This window comes from Danio rerio, chromosome 8, assembly GCF_052040795.2.
Source record: "Danio rerio strain M-AB ecotype USA chromosome 8, GRCz13ab, whole genome shotgun sequence".
Lineage (NCBI taxonomy): Eukaryota > Metazoa > Chordata > Actinopteri > Cypriniformes > Danionidae > Danio > Danio rerio.
This window is the reverse complement of record NC_141028.1, coordinates 54,595,413-54,620,000: the sequence shown is the minus strand read 5'-3', so window position 1 is coordinate 54,620,000 and position 24,588 is coordinate 54,595,413. Positions and strand designations below refer to the sequence as shown.

Sequence of the window (24,588 nt, the reverse complement as noted above, 5' to 3'; positions counted from 1 at the left end):
TTAAAATATATTTGGAAGCATTTGGGCGAGTGCATACATTTTTCACTGCTAAATCTTCACCGCGTGCACGGATTTAGGAGACATTTATGCAGAATGCATCTTTGCACCAAAAAACGCCAAACGCAGCACTCAGGAACAGATTAAAACAGTTATGTGAACTTGCTGAAGTAAAAAAAGCCCTTTGAGCTCTTCTTATTGGCCCACTCTGCTCTAGAACTGAATGCGAATGATTGGTTAATATCAGCTGTCAATCACTCAGTCAGTGCCTTCTGCCTTCAGATGACAGGAGCTACAACTGTGAAAATGTGAAGCGCTGAAGATGAGAGAATGGAAATAACACTGACAGATTTTGTTTTAGAAAACACCTAAAGTTACTAATAATGGCACATCTTATGAGTGATCATGTGCTGAATGTTAATCCACCGTTTATACTTTTCCAAGAGTGGATAACAGACTTTCAGTGGCTTCAAGTCCGCTAGGAAAATAACTAAAGCCATTCACTGTAAAGTCTGTGGGACGGGGTTTGCAGGTAACAGCGTTTGCCACTAAATCCACATATTATAAGTGTGAAAGGTGCTGTAAAATCCTTTATTTAATCCTCACGATGCTGTCAGCTGTGCAAGCGGCAGCTATATGTATTTAACACAGCTTCTGAAAAGACGGTTATTGCTTTTAAGATGACATGCAAATAATAAGCTATATATCAATATAAATGTGGGGCGATGGATCGCGATGCTGGCTCAGCATCATGAAGTTTGTCCGCCATCTGTGATTGACGATGGCATCGCTTATCGGCCTAACCCTACTTGATGATTTAATGTCATGATTTTTATGTTTTCATGTATGTATTATATCGTCATTGCATTACAATTACAAAAAACACTAATTATTTTCTGCGCAATAGCCTAGTGGTTAGTGCGCTGAGCACTTTAGGGCGTCCCGAGTTCGAATCCTAGCTTGAGGACATTTTCCATCCCTGCCCCCTCTCTCTCTCCCACTTCGCTTCCTGTCTAAAATACTATCCTATCCACTTAATAAAGGAAAAAAGGCCAAAAATAAATCTTTTAAAAAATAAAAAAATGTAATTATTGCTTGTGTGAGGCATTTGAAATGCATTGTCTATAGGCAGGGTATATAACCCTTCTGGCTGCCACTTTTAGTCTCAAACTATATTTTCGTTTATCTGAAAGTCTTCATAAACATAATCGAGGAGTTTTTATTTAATTATTTCAGCAAATAGGATTGTAAAAAAATGATTTGCTGTTCTCTCCCATTAACTGGTCTTTTAAGTTTACCCGGATATGATAACTTCGGCTACTGAGAAACCTAGAATTGTGAAAAAGGTCCATGTAATCCGTTTCTGGATTTCTTACCTGCACATTGACTATTTGGTAGTTCACACGTGGTTCATATTTCTTCAGCACTTGCAGAAGTGCAGTAACGTTTTCACTTGATGTAAAAAACTCCAAATACGCCTGTTGATTTGGGGGGAAATAACATGCTGAAAGAACCATTTTTAAACAAATTCCAAAACAGATATAAAGATATAGACAATAGATAATAAACCCCAAAATAAATAATCAAATCACAACCAACTGCACTGTTCCCACAGCATCTGAAGCATGAAGAGATGCTGATAAACTTTGTGAATTTTAGCCATGAAGGTATTAACAGTATTAGCAATATTCAGGTTAGAACAGGATTGGACTGGTCATCTGGCAGACCGGGCTGTTTCCCACTGGGCTGACCATCTTCATATGATCTGGTCGGCCTATAAAACGCTTAGCAGCCTGACGGTTTTTTTCTGCCTAATTAATTGACGTTGCTGTGACTTGATTTTTGAATCGTTTAAGTCTATTTGTGATTGACTATATAAAATCTTTAAGCTATGTTTTGATGTTTCACTGTTGAGTCAAACCAAGTGTGCCGCAAGCCTGCGTTTGAGTGAAGGTCTCGGACGTTAGATCCCCCCCTGGGGGCTGGCTGCAGTACAAGTCATAAAGCCCGCCTCCTCCGTGTTAATGAAGGAGACTTGAGCCCAAATAAAAAAATGTATTACACTTCCAATAAAATGTCCCGAAAGATGGTTCTGGTCGATTAAGGCACTGGTTATTGTGCTGAAATAGGTGCAGATCTTCATTTTTGTAAACAGTTTGTTTTTAGCAGTAATTTAATGCTGGGCGTGTCATCGTGATTGACAGCTGTGATTGACAGTTTCTCAAAGCAGCGCGTCTGAGCTTCGGCAGTAGACTGAAGTGTTATAATTCGATTTCTGTGTTATTTTACCATGACAAAATTAGTTCAGCAGTAAACTATAGTTTCTGACATACATGATCCTGGTGGAACACTGTTTATTCGCTAAGGTCAGGGCTTTTTTCTGGCATTATTAGTTACACCCAGATAGCAAAATACACTCGGGCCAGTTCCGGCTAGATTCTCGCCTGCCGGAGACTTACCCCTCAGAGCTCAGACTGACTACCTCTGCTGGACCTACTCCTGATGCCTGGACTCACTGCCTGATTCCAGCCCGAGTCAATCGAGCCAGATGCGGCGGCCGAGCGAGCCGGCGCTGCAGCATGCGAGCCGGAATCAGCCCGCGACGCTGCGAGTAGGTTATGTGCTGCGGCCCGGAGCTGGCGCGATTGAATATATAAAACCCTCATATTTGTTCACGTTATTACGTCCATTTGTGTTGATATGACAGCAAACGCATGCTAAGAAGTTCGGGGGGCGTGGTTTATTTTACAAAAAGCGTTTGGTTAGAAGCTCGACTCCGCTCATTTTCGTGGCTCCTCCTCTGGCTCCATCAGTCCTTCTGTGCATGTCAAGGCTCCAACTTCAGCAATATTTTGCGACAGTTTGTGCCCGTTAAGCAGGCGTTTTGCCCTCAAGGCGTTCAATGGGAAAAGGGGCTGTCGCGTCGTCCATATTTTTTACAGTCATTCAGTCAAACATTTTAATTTGTTTGGTTCTTCTGATACATTGCTTTTATTATTTAACTTGTTAATCAACATTAACTGTGCATGTCAGCAGGCAGTTTTTATTATGTTCATTATTTAATATAGACTAGGGCTGCACGATTCTGGCAAAAATGTGAATCACGATTTTTTTTTTGCTTAAAATCAAGATCACGATTCTTTCTCACGATTCTGTAAATGTAAATTAAAGGTTAATATGATTAGCCTATTATTACTGTTAAATCTCAAACATATGGTAAAACAACAAGAATGATATTAGGCCTATGTGGAGCTCTACTGTTGCTTAAAATGCTAAATTTTGCATTATGGTGGACTTGAACAGACTTTCAATATGTCCTGTTTGCAGTGTTGGGCAAGCTACTTGACAAATGTAGTGAGCTAAGCTATTAGCTACTCTACTTAAAATGTAGCTTAACTACACTAAAGCTACCCCCTGGGAAATGTAGCAAGCTAAGCTAAAAGCTACATGGCAAAAGTAGCTTAGCTACATCCAAGCTATTTTTACAATTTTCATTTTTAAATCAAAGCAACTTAAATCCAAGTCAATCATATCTTAGTGATTAATAAAACTGTCAATTAACCATAGGAGGAACATAATAGTTTAGTTCAGTTATTCACTGTAAATAATATGCTGTACCAAACAGAAACACATTATAGTATATAACAGCTACAACAAGTCATCCAATTAAACCAAGTGTTACACATTTAAAATACTATAGTAATTTATAGTAAATGGAAATATTTTTGATAATAAATAAATAAAAAAATAAATTAAAAAATAAATATATATATATATATATATATATATATATATATATATTTATATATATAAAGTAATAAGCATTATAGTGTTATATATACTAAAGTGTTTTTATTTTTCGAGCACAGCATCAGAAATTAAGTTATTGCATCTTAACATGTACTTCTCGAGGTCACAAGGAATCCAGAAATAACTCCTCTCCCTCAGTCATCTTTCCATCAAGCAAGTTTCACCAGAGGTGGCAGTAACGCACCAAAAACTTTGATGTCGAACACCGTAAAACAGGAAGAAAAAGAAATCATCCCTTCTCCTTATCATATGGATTTACTTTCTTTGGCTAGACACCGGCCTCACAGCTCTGTGAATGTCGGTGCCGTCACTTATTGATCCGCGATTGGTAACTGTAGCTTGTGTGAACGCTACTGCGCTACTTGACTAATAAAATAGCTTCGCTATTCACTACTTGTAGTGACGCTACTGCCCAACACTGCCTGTTTGTTAATTCACAGTAAAATGATGACATCTGAATAGAACTATTCATAATTATAAAGTTGATTTATTATGTTTAAGACATGTGCTTGTCACTGACAACATTATTAGACCATTATATTTCCATTATATATAGGCTAGGGTTGTTATACTCGCACAGTATATTTATTTATATAAACATTTATTTTCATGCAAAACACTTTGTGTTCGATATGAAAGAAAAAAACATATCAAATGCTTGTCGTAATCATAACTTTGATCAAATGCAATCAAAAATGTGATATGATTATTTAAATAATGTGCGCACAGGTTTCACTTTCACTTCCGAGTGCGGCTCATGGCTGCTGTCATTGAGGAAAAAAAACACACACATGCAAATCAAACCTCCCGCACGGGCCTCAAACGATCGCTCTGTGCAACAACCTGAACGTTATTTACAACTTCATTACCTGTTAATCACAGCCTATGCAGGATGTGTTCACTAAAGTAGGCGTCATTTGCGTTCTCAGCAGTAAACAATCAGTGCGTCAGCTCACGTGTGATTTCGCGACCGTGAAAACATCATTACATGGAGACAGAAATTACATTTTGGGTGAATTATACCTTATAAATAAAGTATTGTCTCGTTTCCACTAACTGGTACAGTACGGTACGGTTTGGGTCGGTACGGGTCACCTTTATCAGGCTTGCGTTTCCACTACTAAGGGTACCCCCCTTGGGCTGGGGCCAGCGTGAAAGACGCTATGGACAGTAGACAGGATTGTCACTGGCCCCTAATGGTCAGTAACAATGAGCACGTTATGTTTTTCGTAACCTAGTAACAACTTTGTCATTAGTTTGGCAAGTAAATTTTACAAAAATAATTTAGAATTGCAATAAAATAGCAGCACATTTTCCATACTGCTCTTTCGTTTGCATAAAATCTTAAATTTTGCATTTTACATTTATAAACATTTTTAAAATGTTTAAATTCTAGATTCACAGACATAATTTTGCCACATTATTTAAAATATATGACTAAGAAATAGCTATCAACTTTTTTTTTGTAGGGGCCAGTAAAAACTTTGGCAGGGCAAGTAAAAATCTCAAACACTGGCCCGATCGGCCCAGTAGAAAAAATCCTTAGCGTTGAACCCTGCAGTCGCATCATTCTTGCTCGAGGAAATGTCTACAATAAAGCTGTACGGGTCGCTTACATATCATATGAAAAGCATTTCTCACAAAACAGACGCTTTACACGCAAATATTTCTGTATTCATGTTTATTACTAACTTTTCTATGAACAGCATTTGATTATAACTGCAGATCAATGACGAAATAGTCTACTGTAACGTCTGTAATTATATTAAATAAATAAATAAATGAACATATATTACCACATACTGCCCTTTACAGTCTCCTATATGTTACCAACTACAGAAAAACTACACACAGCATACATTTCGGTTCAAAACAACTTAAAATATAGCCCACAGTCAGTGAAAACTTCTTATCTGTGTCTGTAATCTTCAGCAGCACATGAAGCCTCTGTTAGACATTTTACATTACATTTAGTCATTTAGCAGACGCTTTTATCCAAAGCGACTTACAAATGAGGACAAGGAAGCAATTTACACAACCAAGAGCAACAATGAATACGTGCTGTAGGCAAGTTTCAGGTCTGTAAAGTCTAAGAAGGGAAGTATTAGTAGTTTTTTTTTTTTTTTGGTACAGTTAGTGTGATATTCAGAGAGGCAATTGCAGATTAGGAAGTGTAGTGGAGACTAAATAGTTGAGTTTTTAGTCGTTTCTTGAAAGTAGCGAGTGACTCTGCTGTTCTGATGCAGTTAGGGAGTTCATTCCACCAACTGGGCAGATTGAGCGTGAGCGTTCGCGAAAGTGATTTCTTCCCTCTTTGGGATGGAACCACGAGGCGACGTTCATTCACAGAACGCAAGTTTCTGGAGGGCACATAGATCTGCAGAAGCGAGAGCAGATAAGAAGGAGCAAGGCCAGAAGTCACTTTGTAGGCAAACATCAGAGCTTTGAATTTGATGCGAGCAGCAACTGGCAGCCAGTGCAAACGGACTAGCAGCAGAGTGACATGTGCTCTTTTAGGTTCATTGAAGACCACTCGTGCTGCTGCATTCTGGAGCAGTTGAAGAGGCTTGATAGAGTTAGCTGGAAGCCCAGCTAGTAGAGAGTTGCAGTAATCCAGTTTGGAGAGAACAAGAGCTTGAACAAGGAGTTGTGCTGCATGTTCAGATAAGAAGGGTCAGATCTTTCTGATGTTATAGAGTGCGAATCTGCGCGATCGAGCAGTTCTAGAAATGTGGTCAGAGAAGTTTAGTTGGTCATCAATCGTTACTCCAAGGCTTTTCACCATTTTGGATGCAGTAATGGTTGCCCCATCCATCTGGATTGAAAAGTTATGGTGTAGAGTCGAGTTGGCAGAAACTACAAGCATTTCCGTTTTTGCGAGGTTCAGCTGAAGATGATGATCTTTCATCCAGTGTGAAATATCCAACAGGCAGGCTGAGATGCGAGCTGCAACCGAGGGATCATCAGGATGAAAAGAGAGGTATAGCTGGGTATCATGAAGCACATGAAGCCTCTGTTAGAGAGTCATTCAGTCATTCCCAGTTCATATTAGTCCAAAAGGTGATGATAAAAATTAAAACAAGGCAGTGTGTTCACGTTTGCTGAAGAAATAATGTGCCCCTTTTTTCACGGCTTCTTTTTTTCGCGCTTCACTCTCACGTTTGTCAGTGCCTGACAGGATCGGGTTTCAAGCATGTCAATAATCAGGCGCACGTTATGACCATCAGCTCAAGAAGTTTGCTATTTCAGATATAGACGCGCAGCGAGCGCAAGCAAGAAAGTGAAACCGCTCGTGCTTCAGACTGGCTTGTAAAAAACTATTAGGCACAGGGTAGATTCTGCTCTACTGCATGGCTTTGTGGCTGTTCATCAAGACGACGACAAGGTTTGTTTGAGCCCGGATCGACCATGGCTCGTTATTATATGAATATATAATTCCGCTGTAATCTCTCGCTGTGTATTTCAAACATGGTGGCTCTTTTGTTTTCATTCTGGCTTGTTCCGCAAGCAAATGACGTATCTCTTTAAACCAATAGCGTTCAGCTGCGCGTCTAGCTCCGCCTTTTGGTACCCTTTCTCATGTTTGGTACCCTTTCTAAAGGGCGCCGAAAAAGTGTTACAGTACGCCTCTTGACAGTTGAAATGGCCATAAAAGCGTACCAAACCGAACCTTACTGTACCACTCAGTAGAAACGGGCCATAAGTGACACTTTTAACACCATTTGAAGGTGTCAATGTTGCTGTAAAGACTTGTGCGACTGCCTTGCTTCTCTCCTGAGCTTGAAAATATATTTGGCTGAATTGTAGAAAAGCTGAATGAGGATAGTGTGTAGGAATCGAGATCGTGATCTTTTTTTGATTAATCGTGCAGCCCTAGGGGCTATAGACGACTTTTATGGTAATTTTAAAGGAACTTTAGAAATACAGACCCTATTACCATTTTACTGTATTACAAAAAAGCATTTCTCTAATAAAAAAAAGGGTTTTGCTGACCTTTTGAAAGACGTATCCTCCTGCAGGACCCCAGCCCACGATCGCATCAGAAGAGGCTTTGCCATTGATGTTGGGTTGAGAGTTAATGGTGAGAACTCCTCTGCGGTTCACCTTCTCCAGCTCATCCTTCAGCAGGTTGGTTTCTGGAGCCAGAGGATCGTCGTTCCATGGCAGACACATCACCTACAGAAAAGTGACAAAAATCAATCATACATGCAAGTTTGGAGTAGCATTTTAACTAATGCTTCACGATATTGGACAAATCTAGCATTGCAGGTTTAGCACAAATCTAGCATTCATTCCTCTGTGGCGACTTCTGAAATAGAGACTAAAGGCTGATTTATACTTCTGTGTCAAGTAGGGTTGGGCCGATAGATGATGCCGATGGCCGACAAACTTCACGATGCTGAGCCGACATCGCGATCCACCGCCCCGCCCCACATTTACATTGATATATAACTTATTATTTGCATGTCATCTTAATAGCAATAACCGTCTTTTCATGAGCTGTGTTAAATTTTACATATAGCTGCTGCTTGCACGGCTGACAGCATCGTGAGGATCAAATGAAGGATTATACAGTATATTATTATACCTCTCACACTTATAATTACCTGTTACCTGCAAACCAAGTCCCATAGACTTTACAGTGAATGGCTTTGGTTATTTTCATAGCGGACTTGAAGCCACTGGAAGTCTGTTATCCACTCTTGGAAAAGTGTAAACGGTGGATTAACATTCAGCACATGATCACTCATAAGATGTGCCATTATTAGTAACTTTAGGTGTTTTCTAAAACGAAATCTGTCAGTGTTGTTTCCATTCTCTCATCTTCAGCGCTTCACATTTTCACAGTTGTAGCTCCTGTCATCTGAAGGCACTGACTGAGTGATTGACAGCTGATATTAACCAATCATTCGCATTCAGTTCTAGAATAGTGGGCCAATAAGAAGAGCACAAAAGCGGGGCAAGCATTGCAGGCTTTTTTTTCCTTCAGCAAATTCACATAACAACTGTTTTTATCTCCTCCTGAGTGCATAGATGCAAAGATGCATAAAGATGCATAAAATGTTATTTAAAATATTATAGTAATTCATAGTAAAGGGAAATATTTAGGAATGAGCATTATATTGTATATATATTTACAACTCTATTATTAAATTACACTATATAATGTATCATTAGTAACTATCATGAACTAATAGTAATAACCATATTATACTTTAGCCTTTACTACAGTAAACTATATATATAGTCCTCCTCTCCCTCATCTTTCCATCAAGCTAATTTCTCACGTTAGCCTAATTGGTTGGCCACATCACCGACGAGAGCGAGAGGTGGCAGTAACGCACCAAAAAGTTTGTCGTCGACCACCGAAAAGCAAGAAGAAGAAATCGTCATTCTCGCCATCATATGGATTTACCTTCATCGGCTAAACACCGGCCTCACAGCTCTGTGAATATCGGTGCCGTCACGTTTTGATCTGCGATTGGTAAATGTAGCTTGTGCTGACGCTACTGTGCTACTTCACTAATAAAATAGCTTCGCTACTGAAAAGCAATTTGATTTATAAAGTAGCGACGCTACCGCCACACTACTGAGAAATGTAGGTAAGCTAGTAGCGTCATTACTTTTAGCGACACTACTGCCTAACACTGCTAATGTGATCAAATCGTTTTGGCCAGAGGATTCTGTTGGTGCCCTGAATTTCCCAAATCGATAACATTGTGAATCATAATTAAGGCCAGGCGGAATCTGCGGATGTTTTTTGCTATTTCGGCGGAGAATTTTGGTAAAAATCTGCGGATTTCTGCGGAATTATTTTGCAAGTATCCAGTGGAGTATCCTAACCAAAACCTTAATATATTAAATAAAAAGTAATAAGTTACTGAATAAAAACTGAACAAATTCAGATTTACACATTTACTCAAGTAAATAAACAGAATTAATGATGGGTTAAAAATCTGCAGAAATTTGCGGAATTCTGTGGAAAATCTGCGGAATTCTGCACGCGCAGATTCCGTGTGGGCCTAGTCATAATATATCATTGGAAATGAAAGGGCCTGTTTTTATTACTGTACGCTTACGATAACGACAAAAATAATTTGCTTTTATAAAATAAAGAAAGGCTAGGTTACGTAACTGCAGATGCTTCCTCAGGTTCGAAAATGAAGCCTTTGGTGTTGAACGTATTTTAACAGCTGGCAAACAAGTTTTGCACTGAACTGTTGTATTTGTGCCCTTCTCAGATTTCAGGGTAAAATTATTTTAAATTTCCAGCAATGAAATGCATTTTTATCACTCGCCATGGTGGTGGCAGCTCTCAGACTGGTTATAGTAGCCTAATGCTTTCAGTGGCAGAGAGGATTAGCGTAACTGGTAGACATGGTGCGCCACAAATTCAAACTGAAAAACCAATCAAAAGCATCAGAATAGCACCGCTTTAATAAATAGCCCTAGCAGAAGGTATCAAGCATATCAAAAACAGGCAAAGCAACAGATTAATATTGTCCACCATTAGATTTGTGAAGAATGTTTTTATATGTAAACCCCATTTGTAATCTTTAACATTTTCATAAGTAACTGTAATTTAATTACACATTTTTTCTCAGTAACTTTAACAAATTACTGTAACGTTTATTTTGTAATTAAATTACGTAACGCTGTTACATGTAACTAGTTACTCCCCAACACTGTTTATAAGTGATCCAGAGTTGAGTTTTACCATTTTTTAATTCATTCAGCCAACCTCCGGTTCTTCCATAAGCAAATTTAACTTACCGTAACATAAATGATTGAATTAAATTAAACAATTAGCAGCATATTGTTTTGATAATGTTCCTATTTAAATCTTGACTCTTCTGCAGTTACATCAGTACTAAAAGAAAAGATGCTATTTTCTAGGTCGATATGGCTAGGAACTGTACTATCACACTGCCGTAATAATCAAGCAACTCTGTTGCTGTACCATGCCTACAGCAGAAGCAATTATATTACGCAGCACTGTTACCCAGCTGGGGACTATTTTCAGGTGCTCCGTAATATCATTATCTGCTGCAGCTCAGATACAGTATGATGCTAATGGTCTAATCAGGTTCAATGATCTATGGTAAGGTAAGCTAAGCTAAAAGTGCTCCCACCAGACCTGAATATCAGCTCAATGGATTCAAAAATTTTAAAACTCAACAGTTAACTCAAGGACTTGTCAAATTTGCCTAAAAAATTAAAGTGTTATTAAAGTTATTAAAGTGTTCCTTTAATAACAAGTTCTTCCTCATCCTGACTTGTTTAGGCCACCTTGTTCTCTTTATTTGCTTATTACTCTATGTTCCTTCATGTAAATCAAAAACACACATTCAAAATTCTACTACAATATAGCACAGCATAGCTTGATGCTACTTTCAGCCTCATCGCACTCAGGTGCACATAGCTCTACCTTGTGTCCACTGCGGTTGGTTTGTCCAGTGATGTAGTTGGTAAAGACTTCATAAACGCTCTCTTCGCTCATGAGCTCCTCTCCCCACATCTGCAGCAGCGCCTCTTTAGGAGACTTGCTCTTCAGGTAGAACAAGTAATAATCCGTCAATTCGCCAAAGGCTGGTGAAGAAGAGTTCCCCCTGACAAGATGGCAGATATGTTAATTAATTTGGGGTTTGAACTACCAACTCAAAAGTTAATGAAATGCTGTGATTTTTGTACCATCTTCCGTTAGGGAAATCATCCCAGTCTTGTGTTCTGTAGATGTAGCTTTTGGGTCGGGAAGCCCAGAAAATTGGCCTGACGTCTTCTACCTTACGCTTTGGGTGGGCGCTGATGGCCCAGGGCAGAGGTCGCCTGAAATGTATACAACACTGATGTAAATGGGTGATTTTAAAAACACTTGTTATGCTGCGTTCAAACCAGACGCGGCACACACGCCAAGCGGAAGTGATTTACATGTTAAGTCAAAGCAAACGCGCAAATAGACATCCTGCGGCGCGATACGCATGAATGACGGCAATTGCGCGAATGGCGTGGGAGGAATTGAGCGTTTTTCACGTTTGACGCGCTTAACGAGCGTTTCGCGCGAATCTCTCGATTTCGAAAATCTGAACTACAGCGTACATTCGCGCCGCGTTAACCAATCAGATGCTTGCTTTTGAGGGGGCGTGATTGTGACGTAGAACCTGTTATCGGTGTTCCGAGGGAAATCCTCCAGCCTTCACCGACAACAGTTCATCAAACTGGGCTTGGCTCAGTCAGAAGCACCGCTGAAAGCCTCCGTCATCCAGGTTAAGTTTCTGGAGGAGTTTATGATCTCACAGAGCTGGATGCACCTCTGATAGAATGTAGTGGACTCGGCCATTAAACGTATCGACGCTGTTTTTCAGGCTTCCAAAAGCACATTAACATTGTTTTTTTCTTCATAAAATCCATGTTAGCCATTTAGCTATGAAGCTAGAGTCTTCGGGCAGACAGAAGCCCTGCTCATCACGCGAATCCGCATCTGTTCTGATGTGAATTTGACACGCGAATGAAGCTGGGTTTGACGCGCGTATGAAGCGATTAAACTCTAATGTTCACGCGGCTATTTACGCGCGAATATCGCGATTTATCCGCACGTTCCGCGTCTGGTGTGAACACAGCATTAGAAGCAAATCTATGTTTCCTCTCGGATGAAATGAAGAAAAATCCGCTCCCTTCGTGCGTCAGAATCCGCTTCATTTGCTCGTCAAAATCTACTTCATTTGTGCGGCAAATCTACTTCATTCGCTTGTCAAATCAGTTTCATCAGATTGTCAAATCCGCTTCATTCGCGTGGAAAATTCGCTTCCTTCACGTGTAAAATTCGCTTCATTCGTGTGTCAAATCTGCTTTATTCACGCGTCAAATCCAGTTCGTTCGCGTGTCAAATCCACTTCTTTCGAGTATCAAATCTGATTCATTCACACACTACACAACAGATGCTGATTCGCGTGATGAGCAGGGCTTCTATCTGCCCGATGACTCTAGCTTCGTTGCTAAAACTGGACCAAATTAAGCAAAATACAGATGTGAAAGCACGCTTAGTGACCTCACGCTGCAGCAAACCTGGGATCTGCAACAAGACAACGATTCAAAGCACACCAGCACGTCCACTTCTCCATGGCTGAAGAAAAACTAAATGAAGAATTTGGAGTGGCCTAGTCAAAGTCCTGATGTGAATCCAATTGAGCGTTTCACCCTGCAATAAGGGTGAAACACATTTCTGCAAAGATGAGGTCCAAAACTCCTCCACAGCGATGTAACAGACTCCTTGCAAGTTATTGAAAACGCGTGATTACAGTTGGTGCTGCTAAGTGTGCCAAACAGTTATTAGGGTTTAACAGTTTTTAACACAAGGTTATGTATCTTCTCATAATGATAAAAACCTTCATTTGGAAACTGCACAATGTGTTTACTTGTTATCTTTGAATAACATTTAAATTAGTTTGATGATGTGAAACATTCAAATATGACAAACAAGCCAAGAAGGTTTTAAATCAGTAAAGGGGCAAACTCTTTTTCACACCATTTTATCTTTAATGCATCATATCGTTAGCTTAGCTTCGGTGATTCACATCTCTACTTAAAACCCATGTCATGACCCCTTTAAAAAGTCACCCACCGTGGATCCTCTGCCCATAATCCCAGCTGCCTGAGCACTTCCATGGTGGCCACCTCTCGGTTTAAGGTGTAAAAGTGCAGGCCGGAGACTTCCCCACTGGCCAGCAGAACTTTACACATCTCTACAGCCTGCTGGATGCCGTAGTTCCGGATAGCGGCATCATTATCCTTAATGGGCTCAATCACTTGCTTGATCTCCTCCGGCACTTCAAGTTTGGAGAGTTTGACTAGCTGGCGGAGTGAATGATAACCCTGCGCAAGAAAAATGAACATTCAGATATTGACAAGGTATCATAAAAGTTGAAGCAAAGTCTTCTCTAAGGAACGCAAAAGTGAAATCCAAGATGCTTTTTCCATCTTAATACTTTTTCAGTCCCTGAAGGCAATTATAGATGTGGTCAATGCAAACAGTGTCAGTTTTTTTTAGTCATCCCCATTCAGGTAAGCAATTAAAGATTAAAGGTGTGATTTCGTGCAATACAAAAAATACTAACCTACTGGGATGGCTGGTAAAATGCAGTAGGACTGGACCTCAGCTGAACTGTGGTAATGTTTGAAGATAAGAGAACTGAAGCCTGTACCATGAAGCCAGTTTAACTGCCTAGCCAATGGTTAACAAACTAGTTCCTGGAGGGCCGGTGTCCAACAGATTTTAGCTCCAACCCTAATCAAACACACCTGTACAAGCTAATCAAGGTCTTACTAGGTATACTTGAAACATCCAGGCAGGTGTGTTGAAGCAAGATGAAGCTAAACCCTGCAGGGACACCGGCCCTCCAGGACCAGGATTGGTGACCCCTGGCCTAGCCAATTAAGTTTTAGTTGAGGAATTCTGGGTTTTAAGTTCCACGAAGGTACCTCAGCTGCTAAATAATACCACACAATAAATAATAATGGCAACAAAGAGTGATTAAAGTCCAGCTGCCTTCATTTTCAACGAACGCAAACCGTCATAGCTTATCAAAGACGCAAACCCCTCACTGCACAACAGCTGCACCTTCAGGAAACCTCCTAATGCCTGCAGCACGAGGACTTTTATGAGTGTCGAAAGTGGCTGATCTGTTCGCCTAAATATTTGCCTGCGTCACTGCATATCAAACGACTAAAACAATGGCTGTTTCTCAATATGCGTTCTTCATCGGTCTTGCGTCCTCGTGTAACGTCATCATCAGCTGCCAAAGTTCAGTTCCAATACTCAAGACCACAAGAACAGAGGACGTGTAAAACTTTCCGGATGTGTTCTTGATATCGAGAACGCACCGATGCAGACTTGAGCACCGAACTCGCGCTAGAAGTCCCAGAAGTCATTGTGACTGGAGAGGGGAAGCGCAGCATTTCATTTACATTTCTTATTAAAGTTCAGAGATATGACTTATTTACCTCATGAGTTACCCTAAATGAGATGGTAAATATAAACATCACCATGGACATCTTAATAAAGGAATAAACACATTAAGGGTGTTTGTTTGCTGAAATTCATATTAAAATTTGTTTTATTTATATTGTGCAATGCATATTTGTAAAGTCTTTATGCACAGTATATATATTGAAAAGGGGAAAAACAATAAGTGGTTGAATGAATGCTGTAATGTTTAAATTATTTACCATCCGCTTGTTAAGTGGTGACATGTTTGTGACGTATGTAATACTGTTTCCGGGTCCAAGCCGCCATTCATTTGAGTGGAGAAATCATTCGTTTATGATCACGATTTATTCCTATCACACATTAAAGTTAATTTTATATAAAATCGTAATGTACACAACAATCTCTGGGCTTGTTGCATATCAAATACCAAAAATTTAACAATTTATCAAAAAAATGATCACTTTCTGGCCATCGGATATTAGGCATGGACATATATTGACCTTATTCTAAAATGCGGAAGTGCGCCTGTTTTTGCGATTGTCTTAGAACTTCCGATTCAGTCGCCTATGAGAGAAATGACTAGGAATAATAAACGGCAGAAAATGGCCAAACTACTTGCTCAACAAACAAATGTTTGCATGACTACACAGACCAAGTAGCATATTATAATAAGAAAATATTAAATTGCAACATCAAGCAGCGTAACGAGCAGTTGTTAACGTCAAAAAATGAATGGAAGTGAATGTGACCGGAAGTCGCGAGACAAAAAGATTCAAATGGCAGCGCCCACTCGACAGCTGAGAATAAGGTGAATACTGCGATCGTGATTTTCGAAAGCATTAAATCGCTTTCTAAGTGTTTATTATTACCATTTCATGAGTCTCCCCATTCAGTTAAATAGAGCGCTTGGACCCGGAAGCCGCTTCGCGTGACGTCACACTTAACAAGCGGATTGAAAATGCGTGAAGGTCATGTGACCATCAGGAAGAACACAGCATCTCATTCCTCACAGGACGCATTCTCTGTTCTCGTGGTCTCCTGAGTTCGTTCTTCCAAGGACACCTGGTAAGACCGGTCTCTGCGTTCTTGGAATTGAGAAACAGCCAATATAACTAAAGCAATCTCCACTGTGCTGAGCGAGAGCGCTTCTCTTCCTGTTAAACTGAACAGCGCATCATCGATGACGTAAGCATGCTCAGGTTCGGAAGGCAAATGGCAGTATGAGTGCAGGCCGTAAGGGGTATACCTGCAAACACTTCCGTTTTTCTCAAGAGTCTCCCGTATTTCAGACCCATCTCCCGCCACCCTCCCGTTTTGTTATTTCTCCCAGAAAACTCCCGTAATTTCAGCTTTTTGGTACAGTCTATAACACTCCCGGATTGCCGACATTGGTATGGTATCTGATCGCAGCGGCTGCCCAAAACCCGGTGCATAGTACAGTTACTTAGCTGTAATATTCAGACACCTCACCCTGTTGGTTTATGTACCTGGATCGGGAAGATTCCTGGGAGAATCGGGCAGGTGATGCCAATGGCTCGACAGTCTTTGACAAACTTAAGGAAGGTTTCTGCTCTGAAAAACAGCTGGGTGACGATGAAGTGTGCTCCAGCATCAACCTTCTCCTTCAAGTGCCGGAGGTCATCTTCATAGCTCTCAGCCTCCGGGTGACCCGTGGGGTAACCTATCGAAACATGCGAGAGAGGTTTGAGTCAGAGAGAACGCACAGGACCAGAACTGTCAGAAGTCAGTCATATTTATGCCTACATCATTGTCTACTACACGGCGAAAAATGACTTTCTTACTTTTTTTTTGCCTTGTTTCTAGTCCAAATATCAAAAGCTTTTAAGTCAAGAAGCATTTTCTAGTAAAGCAATACATATTAGCCCCTTTTACACATACAGACCTTCCCGGAAAATTACAGGCAATTTTCCAGAAAGGTCAGTATGTGTGAACAGGCAGTTTTTGAAAATACCCTCTAAATTCGATCCGGCAATTTTCTGGAAAGAGAAGTGGTAACTTTACCGGTAATTTGCCAGAATGTAGTGCTGTGTGAACACAGAAGAAAGATTGCCGGAAAGAGTGCGTTTACATCAAGAACGTGTTGACGTAAGACGTCTACTCCAGCCAATCAGAACACTCAGATGCATTCACGTCTGCACGGTTTATGGATATTTCTTCAGACACATTCAGCTGCTAGATGTTAGTCAGATAAAGTTTCTATGTTCCTTCTTAATGCCAACTGTGGAAAAAAATATTGATGAAATGCTAATGATAAACCGCTGTTTGTTAACCTTCAAGCTCTGCTTCCTTCAGCTTTGTTTGACGCCTGTGCACGTGAAGCTGCTGGTGAGCGCCAACACACACACACACACATTATGTACATCCCGACATGCGAAAGTGTTCCTCTATACGTTTTCATTAAAGTTGTTCACAATACTGATCCATCCACAGAGTTTGTGATGTAGTCAAATGTTCAGAATTTACCGGTATTTTGGAATAGATGTGTGAGCGGTTTAAATTCCGTAACGTCCTTGCCTGTGTGACCAGCGCTTTTTTAAATTTACCAGTTAAGTTGTTCTGGAAAATTTGCGGTATTTTGCGGAATATGTTTTTTCCCCATTTATAGGTTTTACACTGATGTATATGTTACAATTTTGAGTTTAAAACAATTCAATAGTTACAAACTAAAATGAAGTCACAAATGATTTCTTTGATCACTGGAAAAGAATATTTGAACCTATCGGTTAACAATATACTGATGCCCTGTTTTTTTTAGGCTTTATTGGTGATAATGAACAGTAATGATGGCCCATTATAGAGTGGAGGAACTATGACGTCACTTTGTAGGCTAATCGGCTGCTAGCATAAAACTGGTTCCCTCGTGAAAATCCCTATAGGATTTTTCCATAGGCTTTTCGAAGATTGCAAATAATAAGGTCTGTGTTCAAACACAGTTCATTACACTTACACGTTTTGTCCAGCCGGATAATCCTCACACGAAAATACAACTTGGAGCACTTTTGGATCTTAAATGCAAACGCAAGAGTTAAAAAGATAACATTAGGCTATAAACGGACTACAGAGCCCTCGGGGCGCTCGTCTGTGACGTCAGCACCACCCTGCTACAGGCAACTTATCAAGCTTATTTTTAGAAATAATGTCCATGACAAGGAGTTAATCTCTCTGTTTATTATATTATAATCCACGCTATACATTATAAACAAATAATTACGCAAAAAACATAGACCTATGTGCCTTTTGGATAGTTTTTACGTGGGAAATACATCTGTTTTGCTTTGCGGTTGTTCTAAAAGTTTTAAAACTGCGTGTATAAATCTGCCTATATAGTATTTTCATCAGACATATTTAAATAAGTGTATCGCTCGCGCACACAGCCTGCTTACCTTAACAGATGATAGAAATGAGGCGTGATGAGGAACAAGTCTATCAAATGCCTGCATCATGATGGACACAGAGCAACATTCAATATTCCTTTTATGTCACGATGTACAGCGAAAAGCAGCCCATACAGTCACATCTGCTGTACGTTTTATGGAGGAGTGTAAATATTGCAGTTATGACTGAGTAAAATGTGTTCAGATGAATAAAAAAGACGAAAAATCACTTGATCACGTTAAAATGACAGTTAATATTTCTGTATTTTTACACATTTATTCACACGTTTGCATTACTGAGAGCAGGAGAGAGACAGGCTGCACTGGTGAGCCGTATCTTCATAATATAGTTTAATTAAAATAAATAATCAACAAATGAATCTGTCTCGACAGTCTTTACATGTGAAGGAATTTTCTAACACAATCTGAATTCTTAATTAGAAAAACACAAAAAACTATAAAATACTATTCATGAAAATACCTAAATAACAGACAAATCCAAATGCCCAACACAAGCGAGCTGCGCTCCAGACCAGATCAGCTCGATGACGTATAATGTCTCTGACACCACCTGTAGTCCCATTTAGCAACTTGATAGCAACCGTCTTTTTAAAGAAGCATGGCCGAATTAAAAATTCAAAAGTGTGCTGTAACTGATGTGTTTTATGTCGTAGAACAAAACGTGAAAATATCTTGAATTTGTGTTAGCCACGGACCTTATTTAAGCGATTTTACTGAAACCCATTCAAAAAACCCCTTGACTTTGGGACGAGGGAACCGGAAGTGCTAAAATGCTAACTCGCTTCCGGGTTTTTGCATACAAATTGATGTCATAGTTCCTCCACTCTATTTTTAGCATATAGAGGACAGAAACTAGTCAATTGTGGAGTGGGCTAAATAAAATAAAATTGTCAGTATATATATATATTTTCGCCTCTCGAAAACTCTGGCGTAGTGTTGACGGACGGCGTATCCGCAGCAAAACGTATGCGTTTTCAAACTAAAACGCATTAGTGTAAACGGGGCCTACGAAGGTTGCTGGTTCGAGCCGCAGCTGGATCAGTTGGCATTTCTGTGTGAAGTTTGCATGTTCTCCCCGGTTTCCCCCACAGTCCAAAGACATGTGGTATAGATGAATTAGGTAAGCTAAATTGGCCGTATTTATGTATGTGAGTGAGAGTGTATGGGTGTTTCTCAGTGATGGGTTGCAGCTGGAAAGGGCATCTGCTGCTTAAAACATATGCTGAACAGGTTGGTGGTTCATTCCGCTGTGGCGACCGCAGATTAAAAAAGAAAATGAATGAATAATCTTTTTTTTTTTATTTAAATAATATAATATTTAATCATATTTAAATATTCATAATTCCGACCAAAATAATAACGATTATGATATTTCCGAAGCCCTATAGGAGAAAATATGTAATGTTTGAGCGTTGAGAATTGGTAATAGTGACATCATAAACTACTTGTTTGAAGCTTACCTGCTACACAGATATCAAAGTAGTCATCGAATTCATGGCGAATGTGTTTGACCAGATCTGTCGCAAAGTTAAAACCACCATCTTCCTCCACCCAATCTTCCCCAACAGGATCTGAAACATAAGATGAAACAAAAAGAAAAACTGGTCAAACAACTACGAAGGCCAAATCCCAATTCTGGTCCTTAGCACATCCCCTTTGCTTTCACTATAGGGTGTTGTGATTCTCTTTTGCATTGAGGTGTAGTGGCTGAAACAATTCAAGTATAAGATTATTCAGAAACCCACCACAAATTATAAGGTATGAGAAATTCCCTTAAATACAACCGCAACATGGCTTAAACGTTTATACATTTAGCATTTTTACAACAAACAATCATCGGTTTTTATTACATTCATAACAGCGTTAATGTTTTGCGGTCATAATCGGTTTTGAAAGACATTGTTTAGCTAAATTTCACTATATTATAATAACAATAATAATTAATTTCTAATGTGTTCATTTTGTCATCTAATTTTGTGTTTAAAAAAATCTAATTAACTCAATTCAATTCAGCATTATTTGTATAGCGCTTTTACAATTTAGATTGTGTCAAAGCAGCTTCACATAAATGGTCATAGTAATTGGAACAGATTAGTTCAGTTTCTAGTGTTTAAGTTCAGCTTAGTTCAGTGTGGTTTAAAATCATTACTGAGAGTCCAAACACTGAAGAGCAAATTCTTCAATGGGTAGCTCTACCGATCCCAAACCATGCAAGCTAGAGGCGACAGCGGAGAGGGAAAAAAAAAACTTCACCGATTGGCGAGCAAAGAAAAAAAACCTTGAGAGAAACCAGACTCAGTTGGGCAAGACCATTTTAATTTCTCCGCTGGCCAAACATTTTGTGCAGAGCTGCAGTCTCAGCGGCGGAGGCTGGAAGCTGGCCTCAGCTAAGACTCGTCTGTCCCTTGAGCATCAATATAATCAGTCTCATGTTCTCCCCTCCTCCATGACCAATTAAAAACATTAAAAAAAAGAAGATTGGAATTTTTTTACACAAGAAAGATGAAAAAAAATATATTAAAATTTATAAGAAAATAAATCAATCAGTAATAGTAATAATATTAACAACAATAATAATAATTAGATTTACTGATATGCGCTGTACTGTTGTTACAGGAAAAAAACGCAACACTGTGTTGTTGTCATTTGTTTTGACTACTTTTACATTATTTAGAAATATATGTAAAGATTATTGTGCGAGGCAATGCAAATACAATGCAAGTAGCTCAAAGCAAATGACCCACAAATTGGTCCGGGTTCCCTCCCCTCTCTCTCTCTCTCTCTCTCTCTCTCTCTCGCTCTCTCTCTCTCACGCACGCATTCATTGTAATAAATAATGATATAATAAATCAATTTTAACTAATAAAAATACTTACAGGCTGTGGCTCACAATCCACAGCTTCATCTATTACCGTTGAAACTGCTCCTTCTTTGAGGAGTTTTTAGATAAATCCAGCACTGAACTGGAAGACATTCTGAAAGCTGTCCTTTGTCAAATGCTAGAGCTATATATTTGTTTTATAAATCTTTGGAACATAATTAATATTGAACTGTAAGCACTTCACTCTTTGTATCGTGTTCTTTGGAAGCCCAAATATAGAAACAGAAGAGGCTTTTTGTTTCAATTTTTTTTTTGGCATTGCCATTATGGGGTATTCGGTGTTGAGGAATGTTGAGGAAATAAATTAATTTAATCCATTTTGGAATAAGGCTGTAACATTAAAAAAATGTGGAAAAAGTGAAGCGCTATGAATACTTTCCAGATGCATTGTATAGGGTTGTGTATCATTTGCTTTTTCTTTCGATACCAGTGCTAAATCGATACTTTTAAAACGGTACCGGTGCCAAAACGGTGCCTAAACCGATACTTTTTAAGCCACAAAATTTATCGACAAAAATATATATATATAAACATTTAATCATTATAATTGAGCAATATAAATATATATTTATAATACGTTTAAAGTAAAAATCAATTCATATTTTATATATTTGTATTGCATTAATATATTTCTTTTGATCACTTACTTGTTAGCATAAATGCAAGATTTGCATTATGCTATTAACATTACATTAGCTTACTACTAACCTGTGGAAAGGCTGTCATCAAAATCAGGAGCACCTTTTTTCTGGGTTTGGGGCTTGTGACTATTTTTACATGGACATCAGTGATTTAATATTTGCCTTACTCTGAATAAGAAAATAATATGATTCAGGTGTTTACATGAGTTGTTTTTTGAATGTTACATTCATGACCCCCAATAACGTGTTATGGCACATAGATCCATTAACGTCACTGCGTCAACAGCCTATAAAGCTTGTGTCTGTGGTCCTTTAGGATAATCAAAAATCAGTGTTTACATGGAAGACTCTTAATCAGAGTATTGTCTTAATCATATTAAAATCAGAGTATTGGTGTCCATGTAAACGTACTCGTATAATGTGTCAGATGATGTCACAAGCTGTCAAAGACAATCCATTTCTCACCTTTAAGTTGATTCCATGAGCCCTCACATTTCATAAGTTTGACGTGTTTCTCCCTTACACTCCACTTTTGTAAAACATCTGCTGCATGTTGGTGTGTCAGAATACTTGCTTGTAAAATATAGCCATATTTTAGAATGCTTAGTTTAAGCAAATTAGATGAATGCGATCATGCGTGTTGATGAAGTGAGTCGCTCGCCGCATGCGCTATATTGCGCGCTTTGCCTTCTATAAGCTACAATAACAAACGTCTGATATCCGTATCCCTCAAAGCTGTTTAGAATTAAACATTTAGAGATAGTGTGACAGAACGCTTACTCACGTGTGCCTTTAATGCACCCTTTTATGCTTCTTAAGGGCGTCACACAGCGGATGCGCCGCTCAGAGCCGCGGCATGGCGCGCACATGACAGTTGATAGTATTACACACCAGACGTGCACAATCGCATGTCATTTAAAATGAAACTATTCAGATGGCACTCTGTGGCATGGCAGAAATATGAATAGTCATGAGTCGTGGCCGCTGACTTGCGAATTCGTCAAGTGGCGCTTCTGGTGTGCGACCTGCTTTACGTTCTTATTGCAGCATCGAAATTAGGCAACGAAATTTATATGCTGATTTGATCCGGTGCATACCAGTTCTAAAGGTATGGCACCGGGTTGCGATACCCAACCCTAGCATTGTATGTGTTTCAGTATTTCAATTTCAGTAAGTGACAGTGTTCGTACCTCCTCTCAGGGCCATGATATTCTTTAGGCCGAGCCGCTTGGCTTTATTTAAATGGTCTGTTATTTTCTCCTTTGTCTGATTGCAGCATGTTAAATGCAGGACACTCTCCAGACCGCAATAGTTGACCGCTGTGCTTGCTATCATCATGGAAGACGTTTCTTTATCTGAGCCCGGATCTCCAGCGGGATGCCAAGTGATGTCAATGAAGAGAGGGCCTCCGGAACCCATTCGGTCAAATCTACCACACACAGAACAAAAAGAGATTATTTTTGCACAACAGTAAAAGGAAAAATGCACTATTTTCAAATGCCACAATGCTAAATTAATTTCAAAGCTACATACAGGGGTGGAACAATGACACTGAAATCCCTGGTTTTAGACCAAAATAATTCATTAGTATGGTGTAGAGCAGGCGTGGCCAACCCTGTTCCTGGAGATCGACCTTCCTGCCGATTTCAGTTGCAATCCATATCAAACACACCTGCCTGTAATTACCAAGTGCTGTTTAGGTCCTAATTAATTGGTTCAGGTGTGTTTGATCAGGGTTGGAGCTGAACTATGCAGGAAGGTTGATATCCAGGAACAGGGTTGAGCACCACTGGTGTAAAGCCTCCTAACACCCCAAAGTGACTCAATAGTATTTGAATCTGGTCACTGTGCAGGCCATGGGTGCACATGGTCATCCAGAATGGTTCAGTAGTCCTTGGCAGAGACACGCCCATATAAAAGATATATTTTTTAAAATGACATTCAAAGGCTTAACCATGATAATTTGACAAGTTCAGCTAATTAGGCAAATCATTAATGATGGTTTGTTCTGTAGACAAAAGAAATATCGCTTAAGGGGGCTAATAAAATTGACCTTAAAATGGTTTTTAAAACATTAAAAAATGCTTTTATTTTAGCTGACAAGTAAGACTTTCACCAGAAGAAAAAATATTATAGGAAATACTATGAAACTATCCTTGCTCTGTTAAACATAATTTAGGGGAAAGAAAAAAAAAGAAGAAAAAAAAAAAGAAATTCACAGGAGGGTGAATAATTTTGACCTTAACTGTGTGTGTGGGTGTGTCTATATATATATATATATATATATATATATATATATATATATATATATATATATATATATATATATATATATATATATATATATATTAACTTTTAAGATTGTTACTTTTACTTGGGCAAAAAATTTCCACAAGCACTTGTACTTGTCTTTTACTTGGGTATAGATTTTTGATACCCCGGCGGGGCTGAAGAGAAATCAGCGATATATACTTGGCTGCGAGGATTACAGAGTTTTGTGGAATGCCCACAATTTACTACATACTAATACTGATTATATATTTATTTTTGTGATGTGTGAGGAAAATTGCAACATCATATCAACAAAAACCCATCAATTGTAGAATTAGTATCACACATGATAAATATGTTGGTGTCACGGTGGTGCAGTGGGAAGCACGATCACCTCACAGCAAGAAGGTCGCTGGTTGGAGCCTCAGCTAGGTCAGATGGGATTTGTGCAGAGTTTGAATGTTCTCCCAGTGTTTGCATGAGTTTCCTCCATAGTCCAAAGACATGTGCTATAACGGTAATCTACCATAACTATGTTCTAAGGAGAGCTCAGGGTATCCTATGCACCCCGGATCACCCACTGTACTC

General features: G+C 39.2%; 1 protein-coding gene across 4 annotated transcripts in view; it reads right to left on the bottom strand.

The window, feature by feature from the left end:
- mthfr (methylenetetrahydrofolate reductase (NAD(P)H)) overlaps window positions 1-24,588 on the bottom strand; it is a 38,419-nt gene that overhangs the window by 10,904 nt on the left and 2,927 nt on the right. For 2 of the 4 annotated variants that reach the window (NM_001281840.1, NM_001128255.2), the window contains 8 exon segments: window positions 1,374-1,475; window positions 7,801-7,983; window positions 11,237-11,417; window positions 11,500-11,634; window positions 13,427-13,677; window positions 16,279-16,472; window positions 19,668-19,778; window positions 22,920-23,158. In NM_001281840.1, coding sequence (NP_001268769.1) covers window positions 1,374-1,475; window positions 7,801-7,983; window positions 11,237-11,417; window positions 11,500-11,634; window positions 13,427-13,677; window positions 16,279-16,472; window positions 19,668-19,778; window positions 22,920-23,158 — 1,396 coding nt within the window. 4 annotated transcript variants of the gene reach the window in all.